Here is a 19,403-nt window from a genome sequence, read left to right on the forward strand (position 1 = left end):
AAAATAAAGATAATAAGAAATAAATAAAAACTAGATCAGCCAAATAGCTAGAACTAGTACGCATATATCTAAAAAATAAAAAGCCTTTTTTTAAAAGCATCTACATACCGTCAAGCATGGTGGTGGTATTATGTTCTAATAATAATAATAATAATTTATTTTGAAAAAGCACTTTATATTGAGTAAACAACCTCAAAGTGCTAGTGTATTAAAAAAATAAAATAAAGATAATAAAAAATAAATAAAAACTAGAACAGCCAAATAGCTAGAACTAGTATGCATATATCTAAACCGTCAAGCATGGTGGTGGTAGTATTATGTTCTAATAATAATAACATTTTATTTGTAAAAAGCACTTTACATTGAGTAAAAAACCTCAAAGTGCTAGTGTATTAAAAAAATAAAATAAAGATAATAAAAAATAAATAAAAACTAGAACAGCCAAATAGCTAGAACTTGTATGCATATATCTAAACCGTCAAGCATGGTGGTGGTAGTATTATGTTCTAATATTTTATTTTGAAAAAGCACTTTATATTGAGTAAACAACCTCAAAGTGCTAGTGTATTAAAAAAATAAAATAAAGATAATAACAAATAAATAAAAACTAGAACAGCCAAATAGCTAGAACTAGTATGCATATATTTAAAAAATAAAAATAAAAAGCCTTTTTTTAAAAGCATCTACATACCGTCAAGCATGGTGGTGGTATTATTATGTTCTAATAATAATAATATTTTAATTTGAAAAAGCACTTTATATTGAGTAAACAACCTCAAAGTGCTAGTGTATTAAAAAAATTTAATAAAGATAATAAAAAATAAATAAAAACTAGAACAGCCAAATAGCTAGAACTAGTATGCATATATCTAAACCGTCAAGCATGGTGGTGGTAGTATTATGTTCTAATAACAATAATGATGTTTTATTTGTAAAAAGCAATTTACATTGAGTAAACAACCTCAAAGTGCTAGTGTATTAAAAAAATTAAATAAAGATAATAAAAAATAAATTAAAACTAGAACAGCCAAATAGCTAGAACTAGTATGCATATATCTAAACCGTCAAGCATGGTGGTGGTAGTATTATGTTCTAATAATAATAATATTTTATTTTGAAAAAGCACTTTATATTGAGTAAACAACCTCTAAGTGCTAGTGTATTAAAAAAATTTAATAAAGATAATAAAAAATAAATAAAAACTAGAACAGCCAAATAGCTAGAACTAGTATGCCTATATCTAAACCGTCAAGCATGGTGGTGGTAGTATTATGTTCTAATAATAATAATAATATTTTATTTGTAAAAAGCACTTTACATTGAGTAAACAACCTCAAAGTGCTAGTGTATTAAAAAAAATAATAATAAAGATAATAAAAACTAGAATAGCCAAATAGCTAGAACTAGTATGCATATATCTAAAAAAAATAAATAAAAATAAAAAGCCTTTTTTTAAAAGCATCTACAGTCTGTGGTGCCCTCAGGTGGTCAAGGTTCTGGGCCTGTTTTGCTGCCAATGGGACTGGTGCTTTAAATGGGACAATGAAAAAGGAGGATTGACGCTAAATTCTTCAGGACAAGCTAAAATCATCAGCCCGGAAGTTGGGTCTTGAGCGCAGTTGGGTGTTCCAACAGGACAATGACCCCAAACACACGTCAAAAGTGATAAAGGAATGGCTAAATCAGGCTAGAATCAACGTTAGACCCGTCAGCAATCCTGTTCTGTCTCCCTGTAATGTTTGTCTGATCTTGAATGGGATTGTACTGAACATTTTAATTTCCCCTCGGAGATTAGTAAAGTGATTCTGATTTTAAAATGGCATTCCCAAAGGCCTGACTTAATTGTGTGAACAATGCTAAAGAAACAAGTCCATGTCAGAAAACCAATAACTTTAGCTGAACTACACCAATTTTGTCAAGATGAGTGGTCAAAAATTCAACCACCAGTTTGTGGATGGCTACCAAAAGCGCCTTATTGCAGTGAAACTTGCCAAGGGACATGTAAGCAAATATTAACATTGCTGTATGTATACTTTTGACCCAGCACATTTTCAGTAGACCCATAATAAATTCATAAAAGAACCAAACTTCATGAATGTTTTTTTGTGACCAACATGTGCTCCAATCACTCTTATATCACAAAATAAAAGTTGTAGAAATGATTGGAAACTCAATGTTCTTTACAAGTGTATGTAAACTTTTGACCAAAAAGTGCACTTAAAACTAAGATACTTATCAAAGTGACTATAAAGTGTTTGGATATGTGCACACAAATAACCACTTTTTAATGAATTGTAGCTGCAGTGCAAGCTGAGGATGAACTGGATGTGGATGGCACAGTGGAAGAGGACCTGGGCAAGAGCAGGGATGGCTCCAAGACAGACGACGAGGTGGTTCAGAGGTTAGTGTCTTTATTTATTCATAGGTTTTAACCGGATTGTTCTGGGTGGTGTACTTTAAATAAAAGCCAAGGACTGAGAAGTGCTGGATTTCCCTACACTTATACTAAATGTTGTAATGGCTTAACAACAAGGCTCTACCATGTATCTCACATGTCATAGAAGAAAGTAAAAAGCAAAAGACACGCGTACACTAGTCCCTGTTCTTTAAATAGTGACCCCAGCGAACATGCTTTATCAGTACCATGCTCCCCAAGTATGTGCGTCACTATAGACAGTCATTTTAAACTTGACAAGTCAATGGCGTTTTTAAAATCGTGTTTTTAGCAAATGTAAAACAGTTTATATCTCAACCTTTTTGAACAAGTGGCCTGGACTACTGCAATGCACTTTATGCTGGCATTAGCCAAAAAGCTCTCTCCCGGTTGCAGTTAGTCCAGAGCGCTACAGCACGACTTTTAACGGGGGTCAGGAAACGCGAGCATATTACCCCAATTCTTGAGACTTTGCTCTGGCTCCCTGTTCATTTTAGAATTGATTTTAAAATGTTGCTGTTTGGTTTTAAAGCTTTACATGGACTGGCACCTCCATATCTCGGACCTCATCCAAGTTTACACTGTTGCGCGCGCTCTGAGGTCCGAGGGCCAGCTCCAGCTCGTGGTGCCCAAGACGAGACTTAAAACCAGGGGAGACAGGGGCCTTAAGCTCTGGAACACCCTGCACCTCCATGTTGCAACTGCTCCCACAGTGGAGTGTTAAGTCTCGATTTAAAACCCACTTTTTTATTCTCTGGCTTTTAACACTACATGAGTTGTGTGGAAGAGGGGTTAGTGCATCTGCCTCACAATACGAAGGTCCTGAGTAGTCTTGGGTTCAATCCCGGGCTCGGGATCTTTCTGTGTGGAGTTTGCATGTTCTCCCCGTGACTGCATGGGTTCCCTCCGGGTACTCCGGCTTCCTCCTACTTCCAAAGACATGCACCTGGGGATAGGTTGATTGGCAACACTAAATTGGCCCTAGTGTGTGAATGTTGTCTGTCTATCTGTGTTGGCCCTGTGATGAGGTGGCGACTTGTCCAGGGTGTACCCCGCCTTCCGCCGGATTGTAGCTGAGATAGGCTCCAGCGACCCCAAAAGGGAATAAGCGGTATAAAATGGATGGATGGAAGGAGTTGTGTGGTCCTCTGTGTTTTTTAAATTTTTATTTCTATTTGTTTTAATTGGTTTTACCCTTTTTAAAATAGGTTTTAATCATATTTATTTTTATATTGTTTTTATTCAGTCATTGGTGGAGCTAGGGATATTATTTGAATCTTGTTTTTAATGTTTTTGTGCAGCACTTTGGAAACATTTTTGTTTAAATGTGCTATATAGTGAATTATATTTGTATAGCGCTTTTCTCTAGTGACTCAAAAGCACTTTACATTGTGAAACCCAATATCTAAGTGACATTTAAACCAGTGTGGGTGGCACTGGGAGCAGGTGGGTAAAGTGTCTTGCCCAAAGACACAACGGCAGTGACTAGGATGGCGGAAGCGGGGATCAAACCTGGAACCCTCACGCACGGCCACTATACCAACCGAGCTACATACATAAAGTGGAGTAGTTACAAAAACGTGCTCCTTGTAGCCATTCATCCAGTCTTCCTCTTTTTTGATTGAAAATAAGAATCAGCACAAAATGTTGCTGATCATTTAGAATTTGAGTTTGTTTATTTTTATTTTTAGATAAAAGTGGTTCAACTTGGTCAAATAATAAAAATAGGGATTTTATTTTTTTAATTGCAGTCAAATTGCTCCACTTTTAAAGCTTTTCTGTTACAAACTAAAACAATATTAGTTGTTTGCAAGTTTATCTGTCTCTGATTTATTTAATGTTAATAAGTATTTAATGTGCAGAGGTGTACTTGTAACAAATTTATAGACAAACAATACTATTTTTAGTCCGGGAGGTGGCAGAATGTTTTCTTTTTCCAAGGGGCCAAGTTGATGTTTCTTTGATTTATTCAAAGTTAAAGTACCAATGATTGTCACACACACCACGGTGTAGTGAAATTTATCCTCTGCATTTGACCCATCACCCTTGATCACCCCCTGGGAGGTGAGGGGAGCAGTGAGCAGCAGCGGTGGCCGCGCCCACGAATCATTTTGATGATTTAATCCCCAATTCCAACCCTTGATGCTGAGTGTCAAGCAGGAAGGTAATGGGTCCCATTTTTATAGTCTTTGGTATGACTTTGAACTCACGACCTACCGATCTAAGGGCGGACACTCTAACCACAAGGCCACTGAGCAGGTTAATGACACAATGTTGCGCAGAGGTCTACTTGTAACAGTTTTATAGACAAATTATACTATTTATAGTTTGTGGGGTGGCAGAATGTTTTCTTCTTCCGGGGGGAGGGGGAGGGACAGAAAATGGAGAAGCACTGCACTAGTCAAAGATCCTGTAATTACATGCCAGGAGTATGGTTTTCATTCTAAATGTTTATTGCAAAAAGATTGTTTAAAATTCCTAATGACAGGATTGTTCAACTGCTGTTTTTTTTTTAGGATGGATTGCAAAATGCTAGTCAAATATTACATAGGACAGGAGTGCTTTGCCAATTCTAAGAACCCCATGCAAAAATTCTAGTCAAAGGTCCTCCCACGTAATGGCTGTGCTGTTTTACATAATGCTACTCAAAGAACCTGTAACAGGAGTGCTCTGTTGCGTGTTTAAGTACTTGCAGCAATAAAAGCTATTCAAAGATCCTCTATATGACCAGAGTTTTTCTGACATATTGGCTCTGTTTTCAAGATTCACTGCAAAAATGCTAGTCAAGGAACCTCTGCATGACAGGAGTGTACTTTGTTGCATTTTTAAATAGCTAATCAAAGATCTTCTACATGACAGGAGCGCTCTGATGCTTTTTTAAGGATGGAGCGCTAAAATGCAAATCAAAAATGGTCCATGACAGGAGCGCTATGTTGCTTTCAAGGACCTATGAACAAAAGTCCTGATCAAAGATCCTCTATATGACACAAGCGCTCTGTTTTGGAGGAACCTACTGCAAAAAATTTTACTTCCCAGACAATGTTCCCTCTAATTTTTCATGTGTGTGAGCATTCAGTGGAATACAGACGTGCACACTGTGGTCATACCAGCAGCGCATTTGTCTCAAACCTGACATAACAATTTTAAATGTCTTATTATAATCAAGTGACTAGTCAATTTCAAGAGATTATTTTCTAATATGTGATTTGGCCCACTTAGATATTGTTTTTTTTGTTTTTTTTTAATCAACTATGCACTATAGTATTTTATGCCTGGGTGGGGGTCCTGCTTTGGAAAGATTGTGTACCCCTTACAGAGATCACATTTAGTTCCCCTTAAAACATTCACATGTTGCATGAGATGAAGTGTTAACTTTCTGTCCGTAAAATACATATTTTTATTAGCAATTATGTAGTCCTGTAACATCATTTTATGATTAATATCCAAAAAAATAACACTTAACAAATGGCAGTAGAATAAGCACACTGATAGAGGAGTCATAGTAAAACGACCTGAAATTTACACTTTACATGTAGTGTTGGAGTTGTCCAACTTTTTGTGTGGCCATAAACGCACCAGTGGTTAATTGCCATAGTGTATGTGTTGGTGCAGGTGAGAGAGCAAGCGGCTGCTGTTGATATAACCGATGACAGAGTTGCTTTTGGCTTGGTTTGTACGGTAGACAACGACCAGTTTTGCCAGATAAAAGTATTTTCCACATTGTTTTGGTGTGGTTATGGACGACAAACTATTTCGCTAAATAAAGGGACCGATGGAATTCCTGTCCAAGTGTCTCCACTCTCCACAGATGTTACAATAATGTAAGTGTTGACAAACATTGTTTTATCTGTTGTGGCCGCCTTTCGTCACCTGTTACTCACAGTTTCATTGCAAAATCATACAAAACAAACTATTTGTTTAGAGCAGTGGTTCTCAAATGGGGGTACTTGAAGGTATGCCAAGGGGTACGTGACATTTTTTTTTAAATGTCTGTCAAAAAGAACTGTGAAAAGAAATGCAATATTCAGTGTTGACAGCTAGATTTGTTGTGGACATGTTCCATAAATATTGATGTTAAAGATTTCTTTTTTTGTGAAGAAATGTTTAGAATTAAGTTCATGAATCCAGATGGATCTCTATTACAATCCCCAAAGAGGGCACTTTAAGTTGATTACTTCTGTGTAGAAATCTATAATTGAATCACTTGTTTATTTTTCAACAAGTTTTTAGATATTCTTATCTTTTTTTCCAAATAGTTCAAGAAAAACCACAACAAATGAGCAATATTTTGCACTGTCATACAACTTAATAAATCAGAAACTGATGACATAGTGCTGTATTTTACTTCTTTATCTCTTGTCTTCATGAAAGAAAGGAATCTGTGTTAAACATGCTTGTATTATCTTTAAACACCTTTAACTTGTTAACAATATTAACTATATGTGTTAAACATGCTTGCATTATCTTTAAACACCTTTAACTTAACAATATTAACTATGTGTTAAACATGCTTGTATTATCATTAAACACCTTTAATTTATTAACTATGTATTAAACATGCTTGCGTTATCATTAAACACCTTTAACTTGTTAACAAAAACATATATTTCATAAATAAGTAAATATAAATTATATATATATGAATGAGGTAGATCCCCACGACTTGATCAATTGAAAAGTAGCTCGCCTGCAGAAAAAGTGTGAGCACCCCCGGATTAGGGGGTACTTGAATTAAAAAAAAAAGTTCACAGGGGGTACATCACTGAAAAAAGGTTGAAAACCACTGGTTTAGAGTGGGATTCGATTTTTTGCGCGGCATAGATTTGCTGTGCGCAGAGGACGCGTGAGCAGTGCGCACCTTAGAGGGAACATTGGCCCCAGAATAGGTCGCTAGTTGACGGACTCTGTCGGGGTGTGTCTGTTTCCATGAGTGTCAAGTTGACCAAGCTTGTGCACACAAACGGTCATGACAACCTTTTTTTTGTATGAACAAATATTGTGGCTTTGGCAGCGGCTTCATTAAAAGTCCCAGAGGGAACTTTGTGTTTTTTTGCATTCTCATGATTGGCTGTGCGAGTGTGATATCTCACCTGTGAGCGCTTGTCTACCCCCCCCCCCCCTCAGAGAGGAGGAAGCTATCCAGCTGGATGGATTGAACGCGGCCCAGATTAAGGAACTCCGGGAGAAGTCCGAAAAGCACGCCTTTCAAGCGGAGGTCAACCGCATGATGAAGCTGATCATTAACTCCCTCTATAAGAACAAGGAGGTAAGTGGTGTTACACGGGTAGGTTCTACTTTATTGACACATGCAGCACTTACAAGGATGGGAATTGTCTCTTCAGATCTTCCTCAGGGAGCTGATCTCCAACGCTTCTGATGCCCTGGATAAGATCCGCCTGTTGTCACTCACCAATGAGGATGCAATGGCCTCCAATGAAGAGCTGACCATCAAAATCAAAGTATGCACAGTTTGTTTCACCATGTTGTCATTCCATTGCTGATTTATTTAAATAAGTTTTGCCCGCTCCCAGTCCGACAAGGAGAAAAACATGCTCCACATCACCGACACGGGCATCGGCATGACCAAAGAGGACCTGGTGAAGAACTTGGGCACCATCGCCAAGTCGGGCACCAGCGAGTTCCTGAACAAGATGACCGAGATGCAGTCGGAGGATCAGTCCACCTCGGAGCTGATCGGCCAGTTCGGCGTGGGCTTCTACTCCGCCTTCCTGGTGGCCGACAAGGTCATCGTGACGTCCAAGCACAACAACGGCACCCAGCACATCTGGGAGTCCGACTCCAACCAGTTCTCTGTCATCGAGGACCCTCGCGGGGACACGCTGGGCAGGGGCTCCACAATCACGTAGGTCCTAATGCAGGATTCTTTCTCCATTTATTTGTGTCAAAGTATATAAATGTTTTTTTAATTCATCTACAGACTGGTGATGAAAGAGGAGGCTTCAGACTTCTTGGAGCTGGAGACCATCAAGAACCTCGTCACGAAGTACTCGCAGTTCATCAACTTCCCCATTTATGTTTGGGCCAGCAAGGTAATGACTGACACACTAACATACTCGCTAATATGAGGTGAATATCAATATTTTCTGTCAATGCAATGTCTAAATGTTTTATTGCAGCATTTTAACTTTCACCAACAAACAGATTTTCACTTTTTTGTTTTGTCGGTAGTGGCCTTGATTTCTTAGTGTTGTCCCGATACCAATATTTAGGTACCGGTACCAAAATAATTTTGATACTTCTAAAGTGGACCACAAAAAATGCCATTATTAGCTTTATTGTAACAAAAAAAACATATTTTTATTGCAAGTTTGTCCTTAAATAAAATAGTAAACAAACACAGGCTCCTAATTAGTCTGCTGACATAATGCAGTAACTTATTGTCATTTATCATTCTATTTTGTCATGTCAAAAGGGTAGAAAATGAATTATTAATCTACTTGTTCATTTACTGTTAATATCTGCTTACTTTCTCTTTTGACATGTTTTATCTACACTTAAGTTAAAATGTAATCACTTATTTTTCTCGTTTGATACTTTACATTACTTTAGGATGATACCACACATTTAGGTATCTAACAGATACCAAGTAGTTTATTGGTCATATTGAAAGTCCATGTGTCCAGAGACATATTTCCTGACTTTATAAACATATACCGTATTTTCCGCACTATAAGGCGCACCTAAAAACCACAAATTTTCTCAAAAGCTAACAGTGCGCCTTATAACCCGGTGCGCTTTATTACGATTAATTTTCATAAAGTTTCGATCTCGCAACTTCGGTAAACAGCCGCCATCTTTTTTCCCGGTAGAACAGGAAGCGCTTCTTCTTCTACGCAAGCAACCGCCAAGGAAAGCACCCGCCCCCATAGAACAGGAAGCGCTTCACCCGCCCCCATAGAACAGGAAGCGCTTCACCCGCCCCCGGAAGAAGAAGAAAAAACGCGCGGATATCACCGTACGTTTCATTTCCTGTTTACATCTGTAAAGACCACAAAATGGCTCCTACTAAACGATCCGGTTCATAAAAAGACGCAATCTCTCCATCCGCACACGGATTACTACCGTATTTCACAGCAACTGAACCGCACTGTGGAACGGGAGCACGTACGGTGAATATTCGCTCCACAGGGAATGAGAAGTCATCCTTCACTGTGGTTCTAGCTTGCCATGCTAACTTCCACTCATGGTGATATTCAAAAGGAAGACCTTGCCAAAAGAGACCTTTCCAGCCGGCGTCATCATAAAAGCTAACTCGAAGGGATGGATGGATGAAGAAAAGATGAGCGAGTGGTTAAGGGAAGTTTACGCGAAGAGGCCGGGTGGCTTTTTTCACACAGCTCCGAAGGCGAACACACCTTCACTAAGACGGGCAGACAGCCTCGGACGACATACGCCAACATTTGCCAGTGGATCGTAAATGCTTGGGCAGATATTTCGGTCACAACTGTGGTCCGAGCTTTCCGGAAGGCAGGATTCACAGAACAACAGCGACACTGACTCCCGATGACTTCTACGAGACGGAACCGGCCATTTTGGATACCACGCTTGCGCAACTTTTCAATTCGGACACCGAAGACGAAGAATTCGAAGGATTTACGAATGAAGAATAACTTCAGAAGGTGAGCGCTATGTTTATTTTGTGTGTTGTGACATTAACGTTCGAGCAACATTATGTTACTATTGCTCTACACCATTTTGAATTTTACTATGTTTGTGATTGCACATTTGCGTACATTTTGGGACAGAGTTGTTAGAACGCTGGTTTTCAATATATTATTAAAGTTTGACTGAACTATCTGACTGTTTTTTTGACATTCACTTTAGCGCAGCGTTTTTTTGACATTCACTTTAGCGCAGCGTAGGCGCGGCTTATAGTCCGGGGCGGCTTATTGGTGGACAAAATTATGAAATATGTAATTCATAGAAGGTGCGGCTAATAATCCGGTGCGCCTTATAGTGCGGAAAATACGGTACATTTTTAATGTTTAAAAATATCGATATAATGCCAGTAGTATTGACTACTTTTTAAATTCGATCTCAATTTTGTACACTGCTGCTGGAATTTTAATTTTCCTGAGGGAACTCTCCCGACGGAATCAATAAAGTACTATCTAGATACGCTCCTGTACTTGGTATCATTACAGTGGATGTTAGGTGTAGATCCACCAATGGTGTTTGTTTATATTTTGACGCCTGTGCGCTACGGTGTGTAGTGAAGCACGTTTAGCTATTCCTCGTCCTCCAGTGATATTGATACTTGTAAGAAACTTTATTTGTCGACCTGGAGGCGAGGATTAGCCGACTATTATATCTATTAGTTTCAAACAGGTAACACAGTGCATGAAGGAATGTCACATGGTAGTACTTGCAGACTTCAACATGTTTGTAAAAGATTAGGAAGAAGCAAAGCTTATATTTAATACCTACTGCTTCACCATGTATTTTACTGATAATTAATTCACATAATTTATGTGTTTAGGTTCAATTCCTGTGTGAAAAGGTGTTAGTGGGGGGAAATGAGTAAGCACATTGGTAATAAATATACATACTGGTTTGAATGTGACGTATTTATACTGTAGAGTCTTTCATGATCGGTTACTGTTGTAGAGTTGTTTTCAAATGCATCAGTATGAGTAGGTTTTTTTTTATTGTATTTTTTGTCCAGTTTTCCTGCAATCTGTTTAATTTGATGAAGATTTTACAGTTGGTGGTCCAAGTGTTAACTTAAGCGAGTTGCTTCCTCAACTTGCAGGCTTTCTTGTTGAGGTCTGCGTTGTTTTATTGTAAATGTTTTTTCCTTTCTCTTTTTTCTTTTTTCTTTATTTATTCATTTGATAGGGAAATCATAATACGGGTACTGAAAAAACACTTTTTTTGTCGTCCCCTCCAATACAAAACAAAATTACAAATAATAAAAGTAAAATTTAAAAATCACAAACATACAGAGAAGTGTCACTGAATAAAAAAAAAAAAAAAAGAGTTGAGGTAAGTGGAAAGGTTAATTGTCAACTGAGTGTCACATTTATCCTATAGTGTCTTTAATTTAGCTATGTAACTAATTCTGCAGCCCCAGGTCAAGTCAAATTGTTTTGGTGTACCCCTCAGATTATATTAAATCAGATTATATTAAATTTTCTCTAAATCTAAGAAAAACATGAGGTCCTTATCAATTTCAGAAGGGTTAAAACCATTAAAAATCCGTTCCCAGTGGCTTATTTTATTTTTCGAAGTTTTTTTCAAAATTTTACCCATCACGCAATATCCCTAAAAAAAGCTTCAAAGTGCCTGATTTTAACCATCGTTATAAACACCCGTCCATTTTCCTGTGACGTCACAGTGATGCCAATACAAACAAACATGGCGGATAGAACAGCAAGTTTATAGCGACATTAGCTCGGATTCATACTCTGATTTCAGCGGCTTAAGCGATTCAACAGATTACGCATGTATTGAAACGGATGGTTGTAGTGTGGCGGCAGGTAGCGAAAACGAAATTGAAGAAGAAACTGAAGCTATTGAGCCATATCGGTTTGAACCGTATGCAAGCGAAACTGACGAAAACGACACGACAGCCAGCGACACGGGAGAAAGCGAGGACGAATTTGGCGATCGCCTTCCAACCAACGATTGGTATGTTTGGCATTAAAGGAAACTAACAACTAAACTAGGTTTACAGCATATGAAATAAATTTGGCAACAACATGCACTTTGAGAGTGCAGACAGCCCAGTTTTCATCAATTAATATATTCTGTAGACATACCCTCATCCGCTCTCTTTTCCTGGGGGTCTGGCGGCAGATTTCTTTGACTTTATTGTTGGAAATGCATCTGCTTTGAGTGTCGCAGGATATCCACACATTCTTGCCATCTCTGTCGTAGCATAGCTTTCGTCAGTAAAGTGTGCGGAACAAACATCCAATTTCTAGCCACTTTCGCATCTTTGGGCCACTGGTGCAACTTGAATCCGTCCCTGTTCATGTTGTTACACCCTCCGACAACACACCGACGAGGCATGATGTCTCCAAGGTACGGAAAAAACGGAAAATAATAGCTGATTTGACTCGGTGTTTGTAATGTGTTTGAGAAAATGGCGGATTGCTTCCTGATGTGACGTCATCGCTCCGAGAGCGAATAATAGAAAGGCGTTTAATTCGCCAAAATTCACCCATTTAGAGTTCGGAAATCGGTTAAAAAAATATATAGTCTTTTTTTTGCAACATCAAGGTATATATTGACGCTTACATGATAATGTTCCCCTTTAAGCCTTGGGGGGGGGGCAAACTGTGATTTCCACTCCAATAAAAATCATTCTACAAGCTATTAATGATGCAAAGGCGATACTATCCCTAAGTCTGCTTAATTTTTTTTAATGGTTTGGAATTCCAAAAGTAGCCAATTCTGCACAAGGCGTCAATTTTAAAATTTTGTGCATCTGCAAGATGTTTAAAAATAATAATCCAGTAGGCTTTCACCTTTTTATTTTGTTGATGAACTTTGACAGGTGTGGTGTTATCCCTGCTAGACATTAGGATGAATGAGTCAGTTTGCAGACATATCCACTCGAGGTGGGGAAAATAATCGGGGTTTTTTTTAGATGCATCGCAATTCGGACATGAACGATTTATAGAATCGATTATTTATTGTAAATAAAGTCATGCAAACTGTTCTAAAATTTGTCTGACTGCGACGAGCCACCTCACCGAGAGATCGGACCAGCTCCTTTGCTATCAGGCACTTATGTTCCAGTTTTGCACACAAATTAACAAATATGGCAATTTAACTTTCTTATTCTAAATGGATTGGGGTTTTTTTTAGTTGCAAGTGATAAACTTGTATTTAGTGAAACAAAAACAAATGTAAAACTGCATGAATGTACATGCATCAATCAATTTTTAATCGAATCCACCATCTTTGAATGCAGAAAGTTGGCCACCTGTTGTTCTGCAGCATCTTTTTGTCGGTCAACTATTAGGCTTGTGTGCTTATCTGAAAGCCAGTCAAAATCAATGTATTTTTGCACTCTTATGTTCATTCAATTTGATCTTGTCTTGGACATGACAGACTGAGACCGTAGAGGAGCCCATTGAGGAGGATGCTGAGGCAGCAGAGGAACCAGAGAAAGAGGTGTCAGAAGATGATGTTGAGGTAGAAGAAGAGGAGGAAGAAGACAAAGACAAGCCCAAGACCAAAAAGGTGAGGAATAACTTGTCATTTAGCCAGAAAATTGAATTTTGATTGTAGTTTTTGGACCTATTTGTTGACTTTTTTTTAATACAAAGGTTGAGAAGACCGTGTGGGACTGGGAGCTGATGAACGACATCAAGCCCATCTGGACAAGACCCGCTAAGGAGGTTGAGGAGGATGAGTACAAGGCTTTCTACAAGACCTTCTCAAAGGTGAGACACTGGACTATGTAGTATAATGTAGAGCTCAATACCAGAGCTTACCTCATGTTGGTTAAAAATGTGCTCTAACAGGACAGCGACGACCCTCTGGCTCACATCCACTTCACCGCTGAGGGCGAGGTGACCTTCAAGTCCATCCTGTTCGTCCCCAAGGCAGCGCCCCGCGGCCTCTTTGACGAGTACGGCTCCAAGAAGAACGACTACATCAAGGTAGGTGCCTGTAACAAACGCAGGATAACCAACATTATTCCAGTTCTGCATCCAAAATGTCGCCCTGTCTTCACAGCTCTTTGTCAGGAGAGTTTTTATCACCGACGACTTCAATGACATGATGCCCAAGTATCTCAATTTTGTCAAGGGAGTGGTGAGTCAACACTGAGTGGAGTCTGCCTTTACTTTGCATTTCACTTTACTTAGTTTGTTTGTCTTTTAATTGTCAGGTTGATTCTGATGACCTTCCCCTGAATGTGTCCAGAGAGACTCTACAGCAGCACAAACTGCTCAAGGTAAAGATGTTTACTTAACAATGACTTTAAATACTCTAGTGTTGGGTTTAAAGCAAACAAATGTCGTCAAACTGATATAATTGTTACTGGCACACTGGAGACAACCATTGCCATTGTGACCACAGACTAAAGTGGTACAGCATATTATGTAAATCAAAAACATTCTGCCAAAGCAATGACTTTTTAAAATGACTTCTAGCATCTGTTTGTAAATGAAGGAAAGGTCTACATCACATATAGTAGGGCTATAAAAATTAACATGGTAATGTGGATGAATCCACTACTCAGATTTTGTGATGAACGTCTCCGCAGCACAGAATGACTCATAATCCCAGAAACGTCTCTGGCAAGGCATTTCGGGGAGTTTGTCCAAGTAGTGTTACTGTAACACATACAAATAAATGCAGTTAAAAGGTTCACAAAATCCATGGTTAGGATTAGGGCTGCAACAACTAACCGATTATAAAAATAGTTGGCAATTAATTTAGTCATTTATTCGTTTGATCTATGCTATGCGCATGCAGAGAGGCTACGTTTGATTAAAAAAAATAAAACGTTTTTTTTACCTTTTTTATTTAGAAACTGCAACATTTACAAACAGCTGAGAAACAATAATCAAAATAATAGGGGTGTAACGATACGTGTATTTATATCAAATCGTTTCGGTGCGGAGGTGCCGAACGAGTTTCCACACGAACATATTAAGTAGCGTACTGCACGTTGTGTAAACAATACTCAAAATGCCAGACATTTGAGGCATTCAAGAAACTCCGCCCTGACAGCTCCGCAAAAGGGGATGTATGATCAGTCTATCGTAGCCCGTTAGCTGCTAGCAAAATGTCCGGTGAAACCGATCGCTACTAGCATGCTAGCAGCTAACGGGCTAGGTCCTGACCATACGTCCTCTTTTCACCGGACATGTCCTCTTTTGCGGAGCTGTCCGGGCTGTGTTTCTTAAATGCCTCAAATGTCCGGCATTTTGAGTTAGGGTTGCGTGTATTTTCAATGTACGTTCAGGGTTAAGAAGGTTAAAAACAAAACAACTTGTGAAGGTGCGCAGCAGCATTGGTGAGGGAGGCACAGACAGAGCGAGAGAGTTATGATAAACGCGCATGTGTTGTCAGGCTCTGCTTTTTATCCATAGATTTATCAGATTTAATTTATATATAGCAGGGGTGTCAAAAGTGTGCATTTTTGTAACATTTTCCTTGTTTTATTTGGCAAGTTGAAAGAACATGGCGCCAGTATGCTGGGTTTTTTTTTTCAATAAAATACTGGAAAGGATAGAAATGTAGTTTGTCTCTTTTTATCCGATTAGTAATCGAAGTAATTATTCGACAGATTAATCGATTATCAAATTAATCGTTAGTTGCAGCCCTAGTTAGGATCTTTTCAGAGAGGCTGTCTAAAGGTTAAGATTTTATCGGTACTATATGTAATTGTGTAAATAAAGATGTTAATTTTCTTGGCACTAAAGGTTGTACACCATCATGTGAAATCTTACAGCTAGAAAGTATTTTATCAACACCTGCCTTTTTAAGTCTTGCACACGTCAACTATGTTAGCAGTGCAAGGTGATCTGTAAAAAGACTCCACTGATCATCACTGTTTCTATTCATAATTAAATTCGGCTGGAAATAAAATGTCTGAAAGGCATTCATTCTGTGTAGATCACACACACCTTTTACAGTATATAACATATTTATCATATATTTAGAGCGAAAAATGTGTCTGGGGGCCGGTATATCTATTTTAGGTACACTAATACAAAACCTCCCAATAATTTCTGATTAAAAGCTAAAAACGTTATGACAGACCACCTTTAAAAAAAGGAATGGAATTTAAAAATTTTTTTACTGAGATACCCAGATTGTACATGAAAATAAAGAATGTGGTATTTACAATATTAATTATGAAGGATAAAACACTGAATATTGACAACATATGAACGTCACACCCCGTCTCAATCGACATATTTTACATTCAAGCAAAACAGCGAAATATCAACGCGAAGGGTAAAAAAACAAAACACCTGCAATCTGATGTATCACTAAGCTTTGTTGTAAAAAATCTCCCTGCGCGTCTGTCCCTGACACCCACATTTCAGGCTGGCCGCTCTGTAAACAGTGTGGAAACGCTCCCCACCCACACTGCTGGGGCCTCGTTTGAGCTGCTGTGACTTAGATTACCATGGTAACTAATTAGATTACCATGGTAACTAATTATATTACCATAGTAACTATTATCATGCAAAAGCACAGATTCCAGCCATTGAAATACTTAGTCATTTGAAAACATCACTGCACATCATAATGGCAGCTACAGTTTCCATCTTAAAGATCTAAAAAAAAAATATATATTTGGGAATGTCCGGTGGGTCAGATTGAAAAGCTCAACGGGCCTTAATTTACCAGGTCTGGTATAGGCTATCAGTTTTTCCAGGAAACTGAATGTTATTGTGCGCCCTACAAAGTGTTTACACTGTAAGTAGTGTGCTTTTAATACACACCAGCTGTTTGATTGGAACATTTATCTTACTTGTAGTTTTTCATTACCACTTTTGGAGGTGTTGAAATCGCCATGTACAATCGCTAACGCTAATATTAGCCTGTCTATGGCAATTCCAATGTAAATTAGCATCAAGCTCGCGCATCTTAGATGAGTGGAGCCTTACTTTACGTTTGAGCATGTTTTTTGTTTTTTTTCAACCAGGCATACATGCTTTAAATTGCGACATTACTTAGACTAGGCCTGTGTAATTATTTTGACTCGAGGGGCCAAATTTAGAGGAAAAAAATGTGTATTTTTAGGAACACTAATAAAAACATCACAATGTCTGAATGCTAAAAACATGACAGATCGTCTTAAAAGGAATGGAATTCTATATATATTTTTTTTTTATTGAAGGAGACACCCAGAATGTACATGAAAACAAATGTAGGATTTACAATATTAACTATGAAGGATAAAACACTGAATATTGACATATGAACGTCACACCCCCACCCCTCTCCATTGACATATTTTTACAATAAAGCGAAATGCAACAAATGCGGAGGGTTAAAAAAAAAAAAACATCTACAATCTGATATATCTGTATCACTAAGCTTTTGATCTTTCTTGTAAAAATCTCTTTGCGCGTCTGTCCCTGACACCCGCAGTTCAGCCTGGCCGCTCTGGAAACGCTCCCCACCCACACCGCTTAGTGCCTCGTCTGAGCTGCTGTGGCTTAGATTACCATAGTAACTAGTTTATCATGCAAAAGTGCAGATTCCAACCATTGAAATACTTTGTGTAGTTCAAGACTTACGGTCATTTGAAAACATCACTGCACATCATAATGACAGCTGCCGTTTCCATCTTAAAGATCTAAAAAGATTTGGGAATGTCCGGCGGGTCAGATTGAAAAGCTCAACGGGCCTTAATTTGCCGAGGTCTGGTATAGGCTATCTATGACTAAGTTTTTCCAGGAAACTGTTATTGTGCGCCCTACAAAGTGTTTACACTGTAAGTAGTGTGCTTAATACACACCAGCTGTTTGATTGGAACATTTATCTTACTTGTAGTTTTTCATTACCACTTTTGGAGGTGTTGAAATCGCCATGTACAATCGCTAACGCTAATATTAGCCTGTCTATGGCAATTCCAATGTAAATTAGCATCAAGCTAGCGCATCTTAGATGAGTGGAGCCTTACTTTACATTTCAGCGTTTGTTTTTTTTGTTTTTTACCAGGCATACATGCTTTGTTGAAAATTGCGACATTACTTAGACTAGGCCTGGGCAATTAATTTAGAGGAAAAAAATGTGTAATTTTAGGAACACTAATAAAAACATCACAATGTCTGAATGCTAAAAACATGACAGATCGTCTTAAAAGGAATGGAATTCAAATTTTTTTTTTTTTTTTTTTAACAGATACACCAGAATGTACCGTATTTTCCGCACTATAAGGCGCACCTAAAAACCACAATTTTTCTCAAAAGCTGACAGTGCGCCTAATAACCCGGTGCGCTTTATTACGATTCATTTTCATAAAGTTTCGGTCTCGCAACTTCGGTAAACAGCCGCCATCTTTTTTCCCGGTAGAACAGGAAGCGCTTCTTCTTCTACGCAAGCAACCGCCAAGGAAAGCACCCGCCCCCATAGAACAGGAAGCGCTTCACCCGCCCCCGGAAGAAGAAGAAAAAACGCGCGGATATCACCGTACGTTTCATTTCCTGTTTACATCTGTAAAGACCACAAAATGGCTCCTACTACGCGACAAGGATCCGGATCATAAAAAGACGCAATCTCTCCATCCGCACACGGATTACTACCGTATTTCACAGCAACTGATATTCCTGTGAACTGCACTGTGGAACGGGAGCACGTACGGTGAATATTCGCACCACAGGGAATGAGGAGTCATCCTTCACTGTGGTTCTAGCTTGCCATGCTAACTTCCACCCATCCAAAAGAGACCTTTCCAGCCGGCGTCATCATAAAAGCTAACTCGAAGGGATGGATGGATGAAGAAAAGATGAGCGAGTGGTTAAGGGAAGTTTACGCGAAGAGGCCGGGTGGCTTTTTTCACACAGCTCCGAAGGCGAACACACCTTCACTAAGACGGGCAGATAGCGCCGGTCGACATACGCCAACATCTGCCAGTGGATCGTAAATGCCTGGGCAGATAGTTTCGGTCACAACTGTGGTCCGAGCTTTCCGGAAGGCAGGATTCACAGAACTGCTGCACAACAACAGCGACACTGACTCCCGATGACTTCTACGAGACGGAACCGGCCATTTTTGGATCCCACGCTTGCGCAACTTTTCAATTCGGACACCGAAGACGAAGAATTCGAAGGATTTACGAATGAAGAATAACTTCAGAAGGTGAGCGCTATGTTTATTTTGTGTGTTGTGACATTAACGTTCGAGCAACATTATGTTGCTATTTATTGCTCTACACCATTTTGAATTTTACTATGTTTGTGATTGCACATTTGCGTACATTTTGGGACAGAGTTGTTAGAACGCTGGTTTTCAATATATTATT

At 38.7% G+C, this 19,403-nt stretch overlaps 1 protein-coding gene across 1 annotated transcript in view; it reads left to right on the plus strand.

The window, feature by feature from the left end:
* The window catches only part of hsp90b1 (heat shock protein 90, beta (grp94), member 1), a 30,284-nt gene that overhangs the window by 3,352 nt on the left and 7,529 nt on the right, over positions 1-19,403 (plus strand). Inside the window, exons 2-11 of the mRNA XM_061925308.2 lie at positions 2,299-2,401; positions 7,559-7,700; positions 7,777-7,893; positions 7,966-8,297; positions 8,373-8,484; positions 13,517-13,648; positions 13,735-13,851; positions 13,933-14,070; positions 14,147-14,224; positions 14,301-14,366. Coding sequence (XP_061781292.2) covers positions 2,299-2,401; positions 7,559-7,700; positions 7,777-7,893; positions 7,966-8,297; positions 8,373-8,484; positions 13,517-13,648; positions 13,735-13,851; positions 13,933-14,070; positions 14,147-14,224; positions 14,301-14,366 — 1,337 coding nt within the window. The remainder of the gene's footprint in view (positions 1-2,298; positions 2,402-7,558; positions 7,701-7,776; positions 7,894-7,965; positions 8,298-8,372; positions 8,485-13,516; positions 13,649-13,734; positions 13,852-13,932; positions 14,071-14,146; positions 14,225-14,300; positions 14,367-19,403) is intronic.

Source organism: Nerophis lumbriciformis, linkage group LG29 (genome assembly GCF_033978685.3).
Source record: "Nerophis lumbriciformis linkage group LG29, RoL_Nlum_v2.1, whole genome shotgun sequence".
NCBI classification, from domain to species: Eukaryota; Metazoa; Chordata; class Actinopteri; order Syngnathiformes; family Syngnathidae; genus Nerophis; species Nerophis lumbriciformis.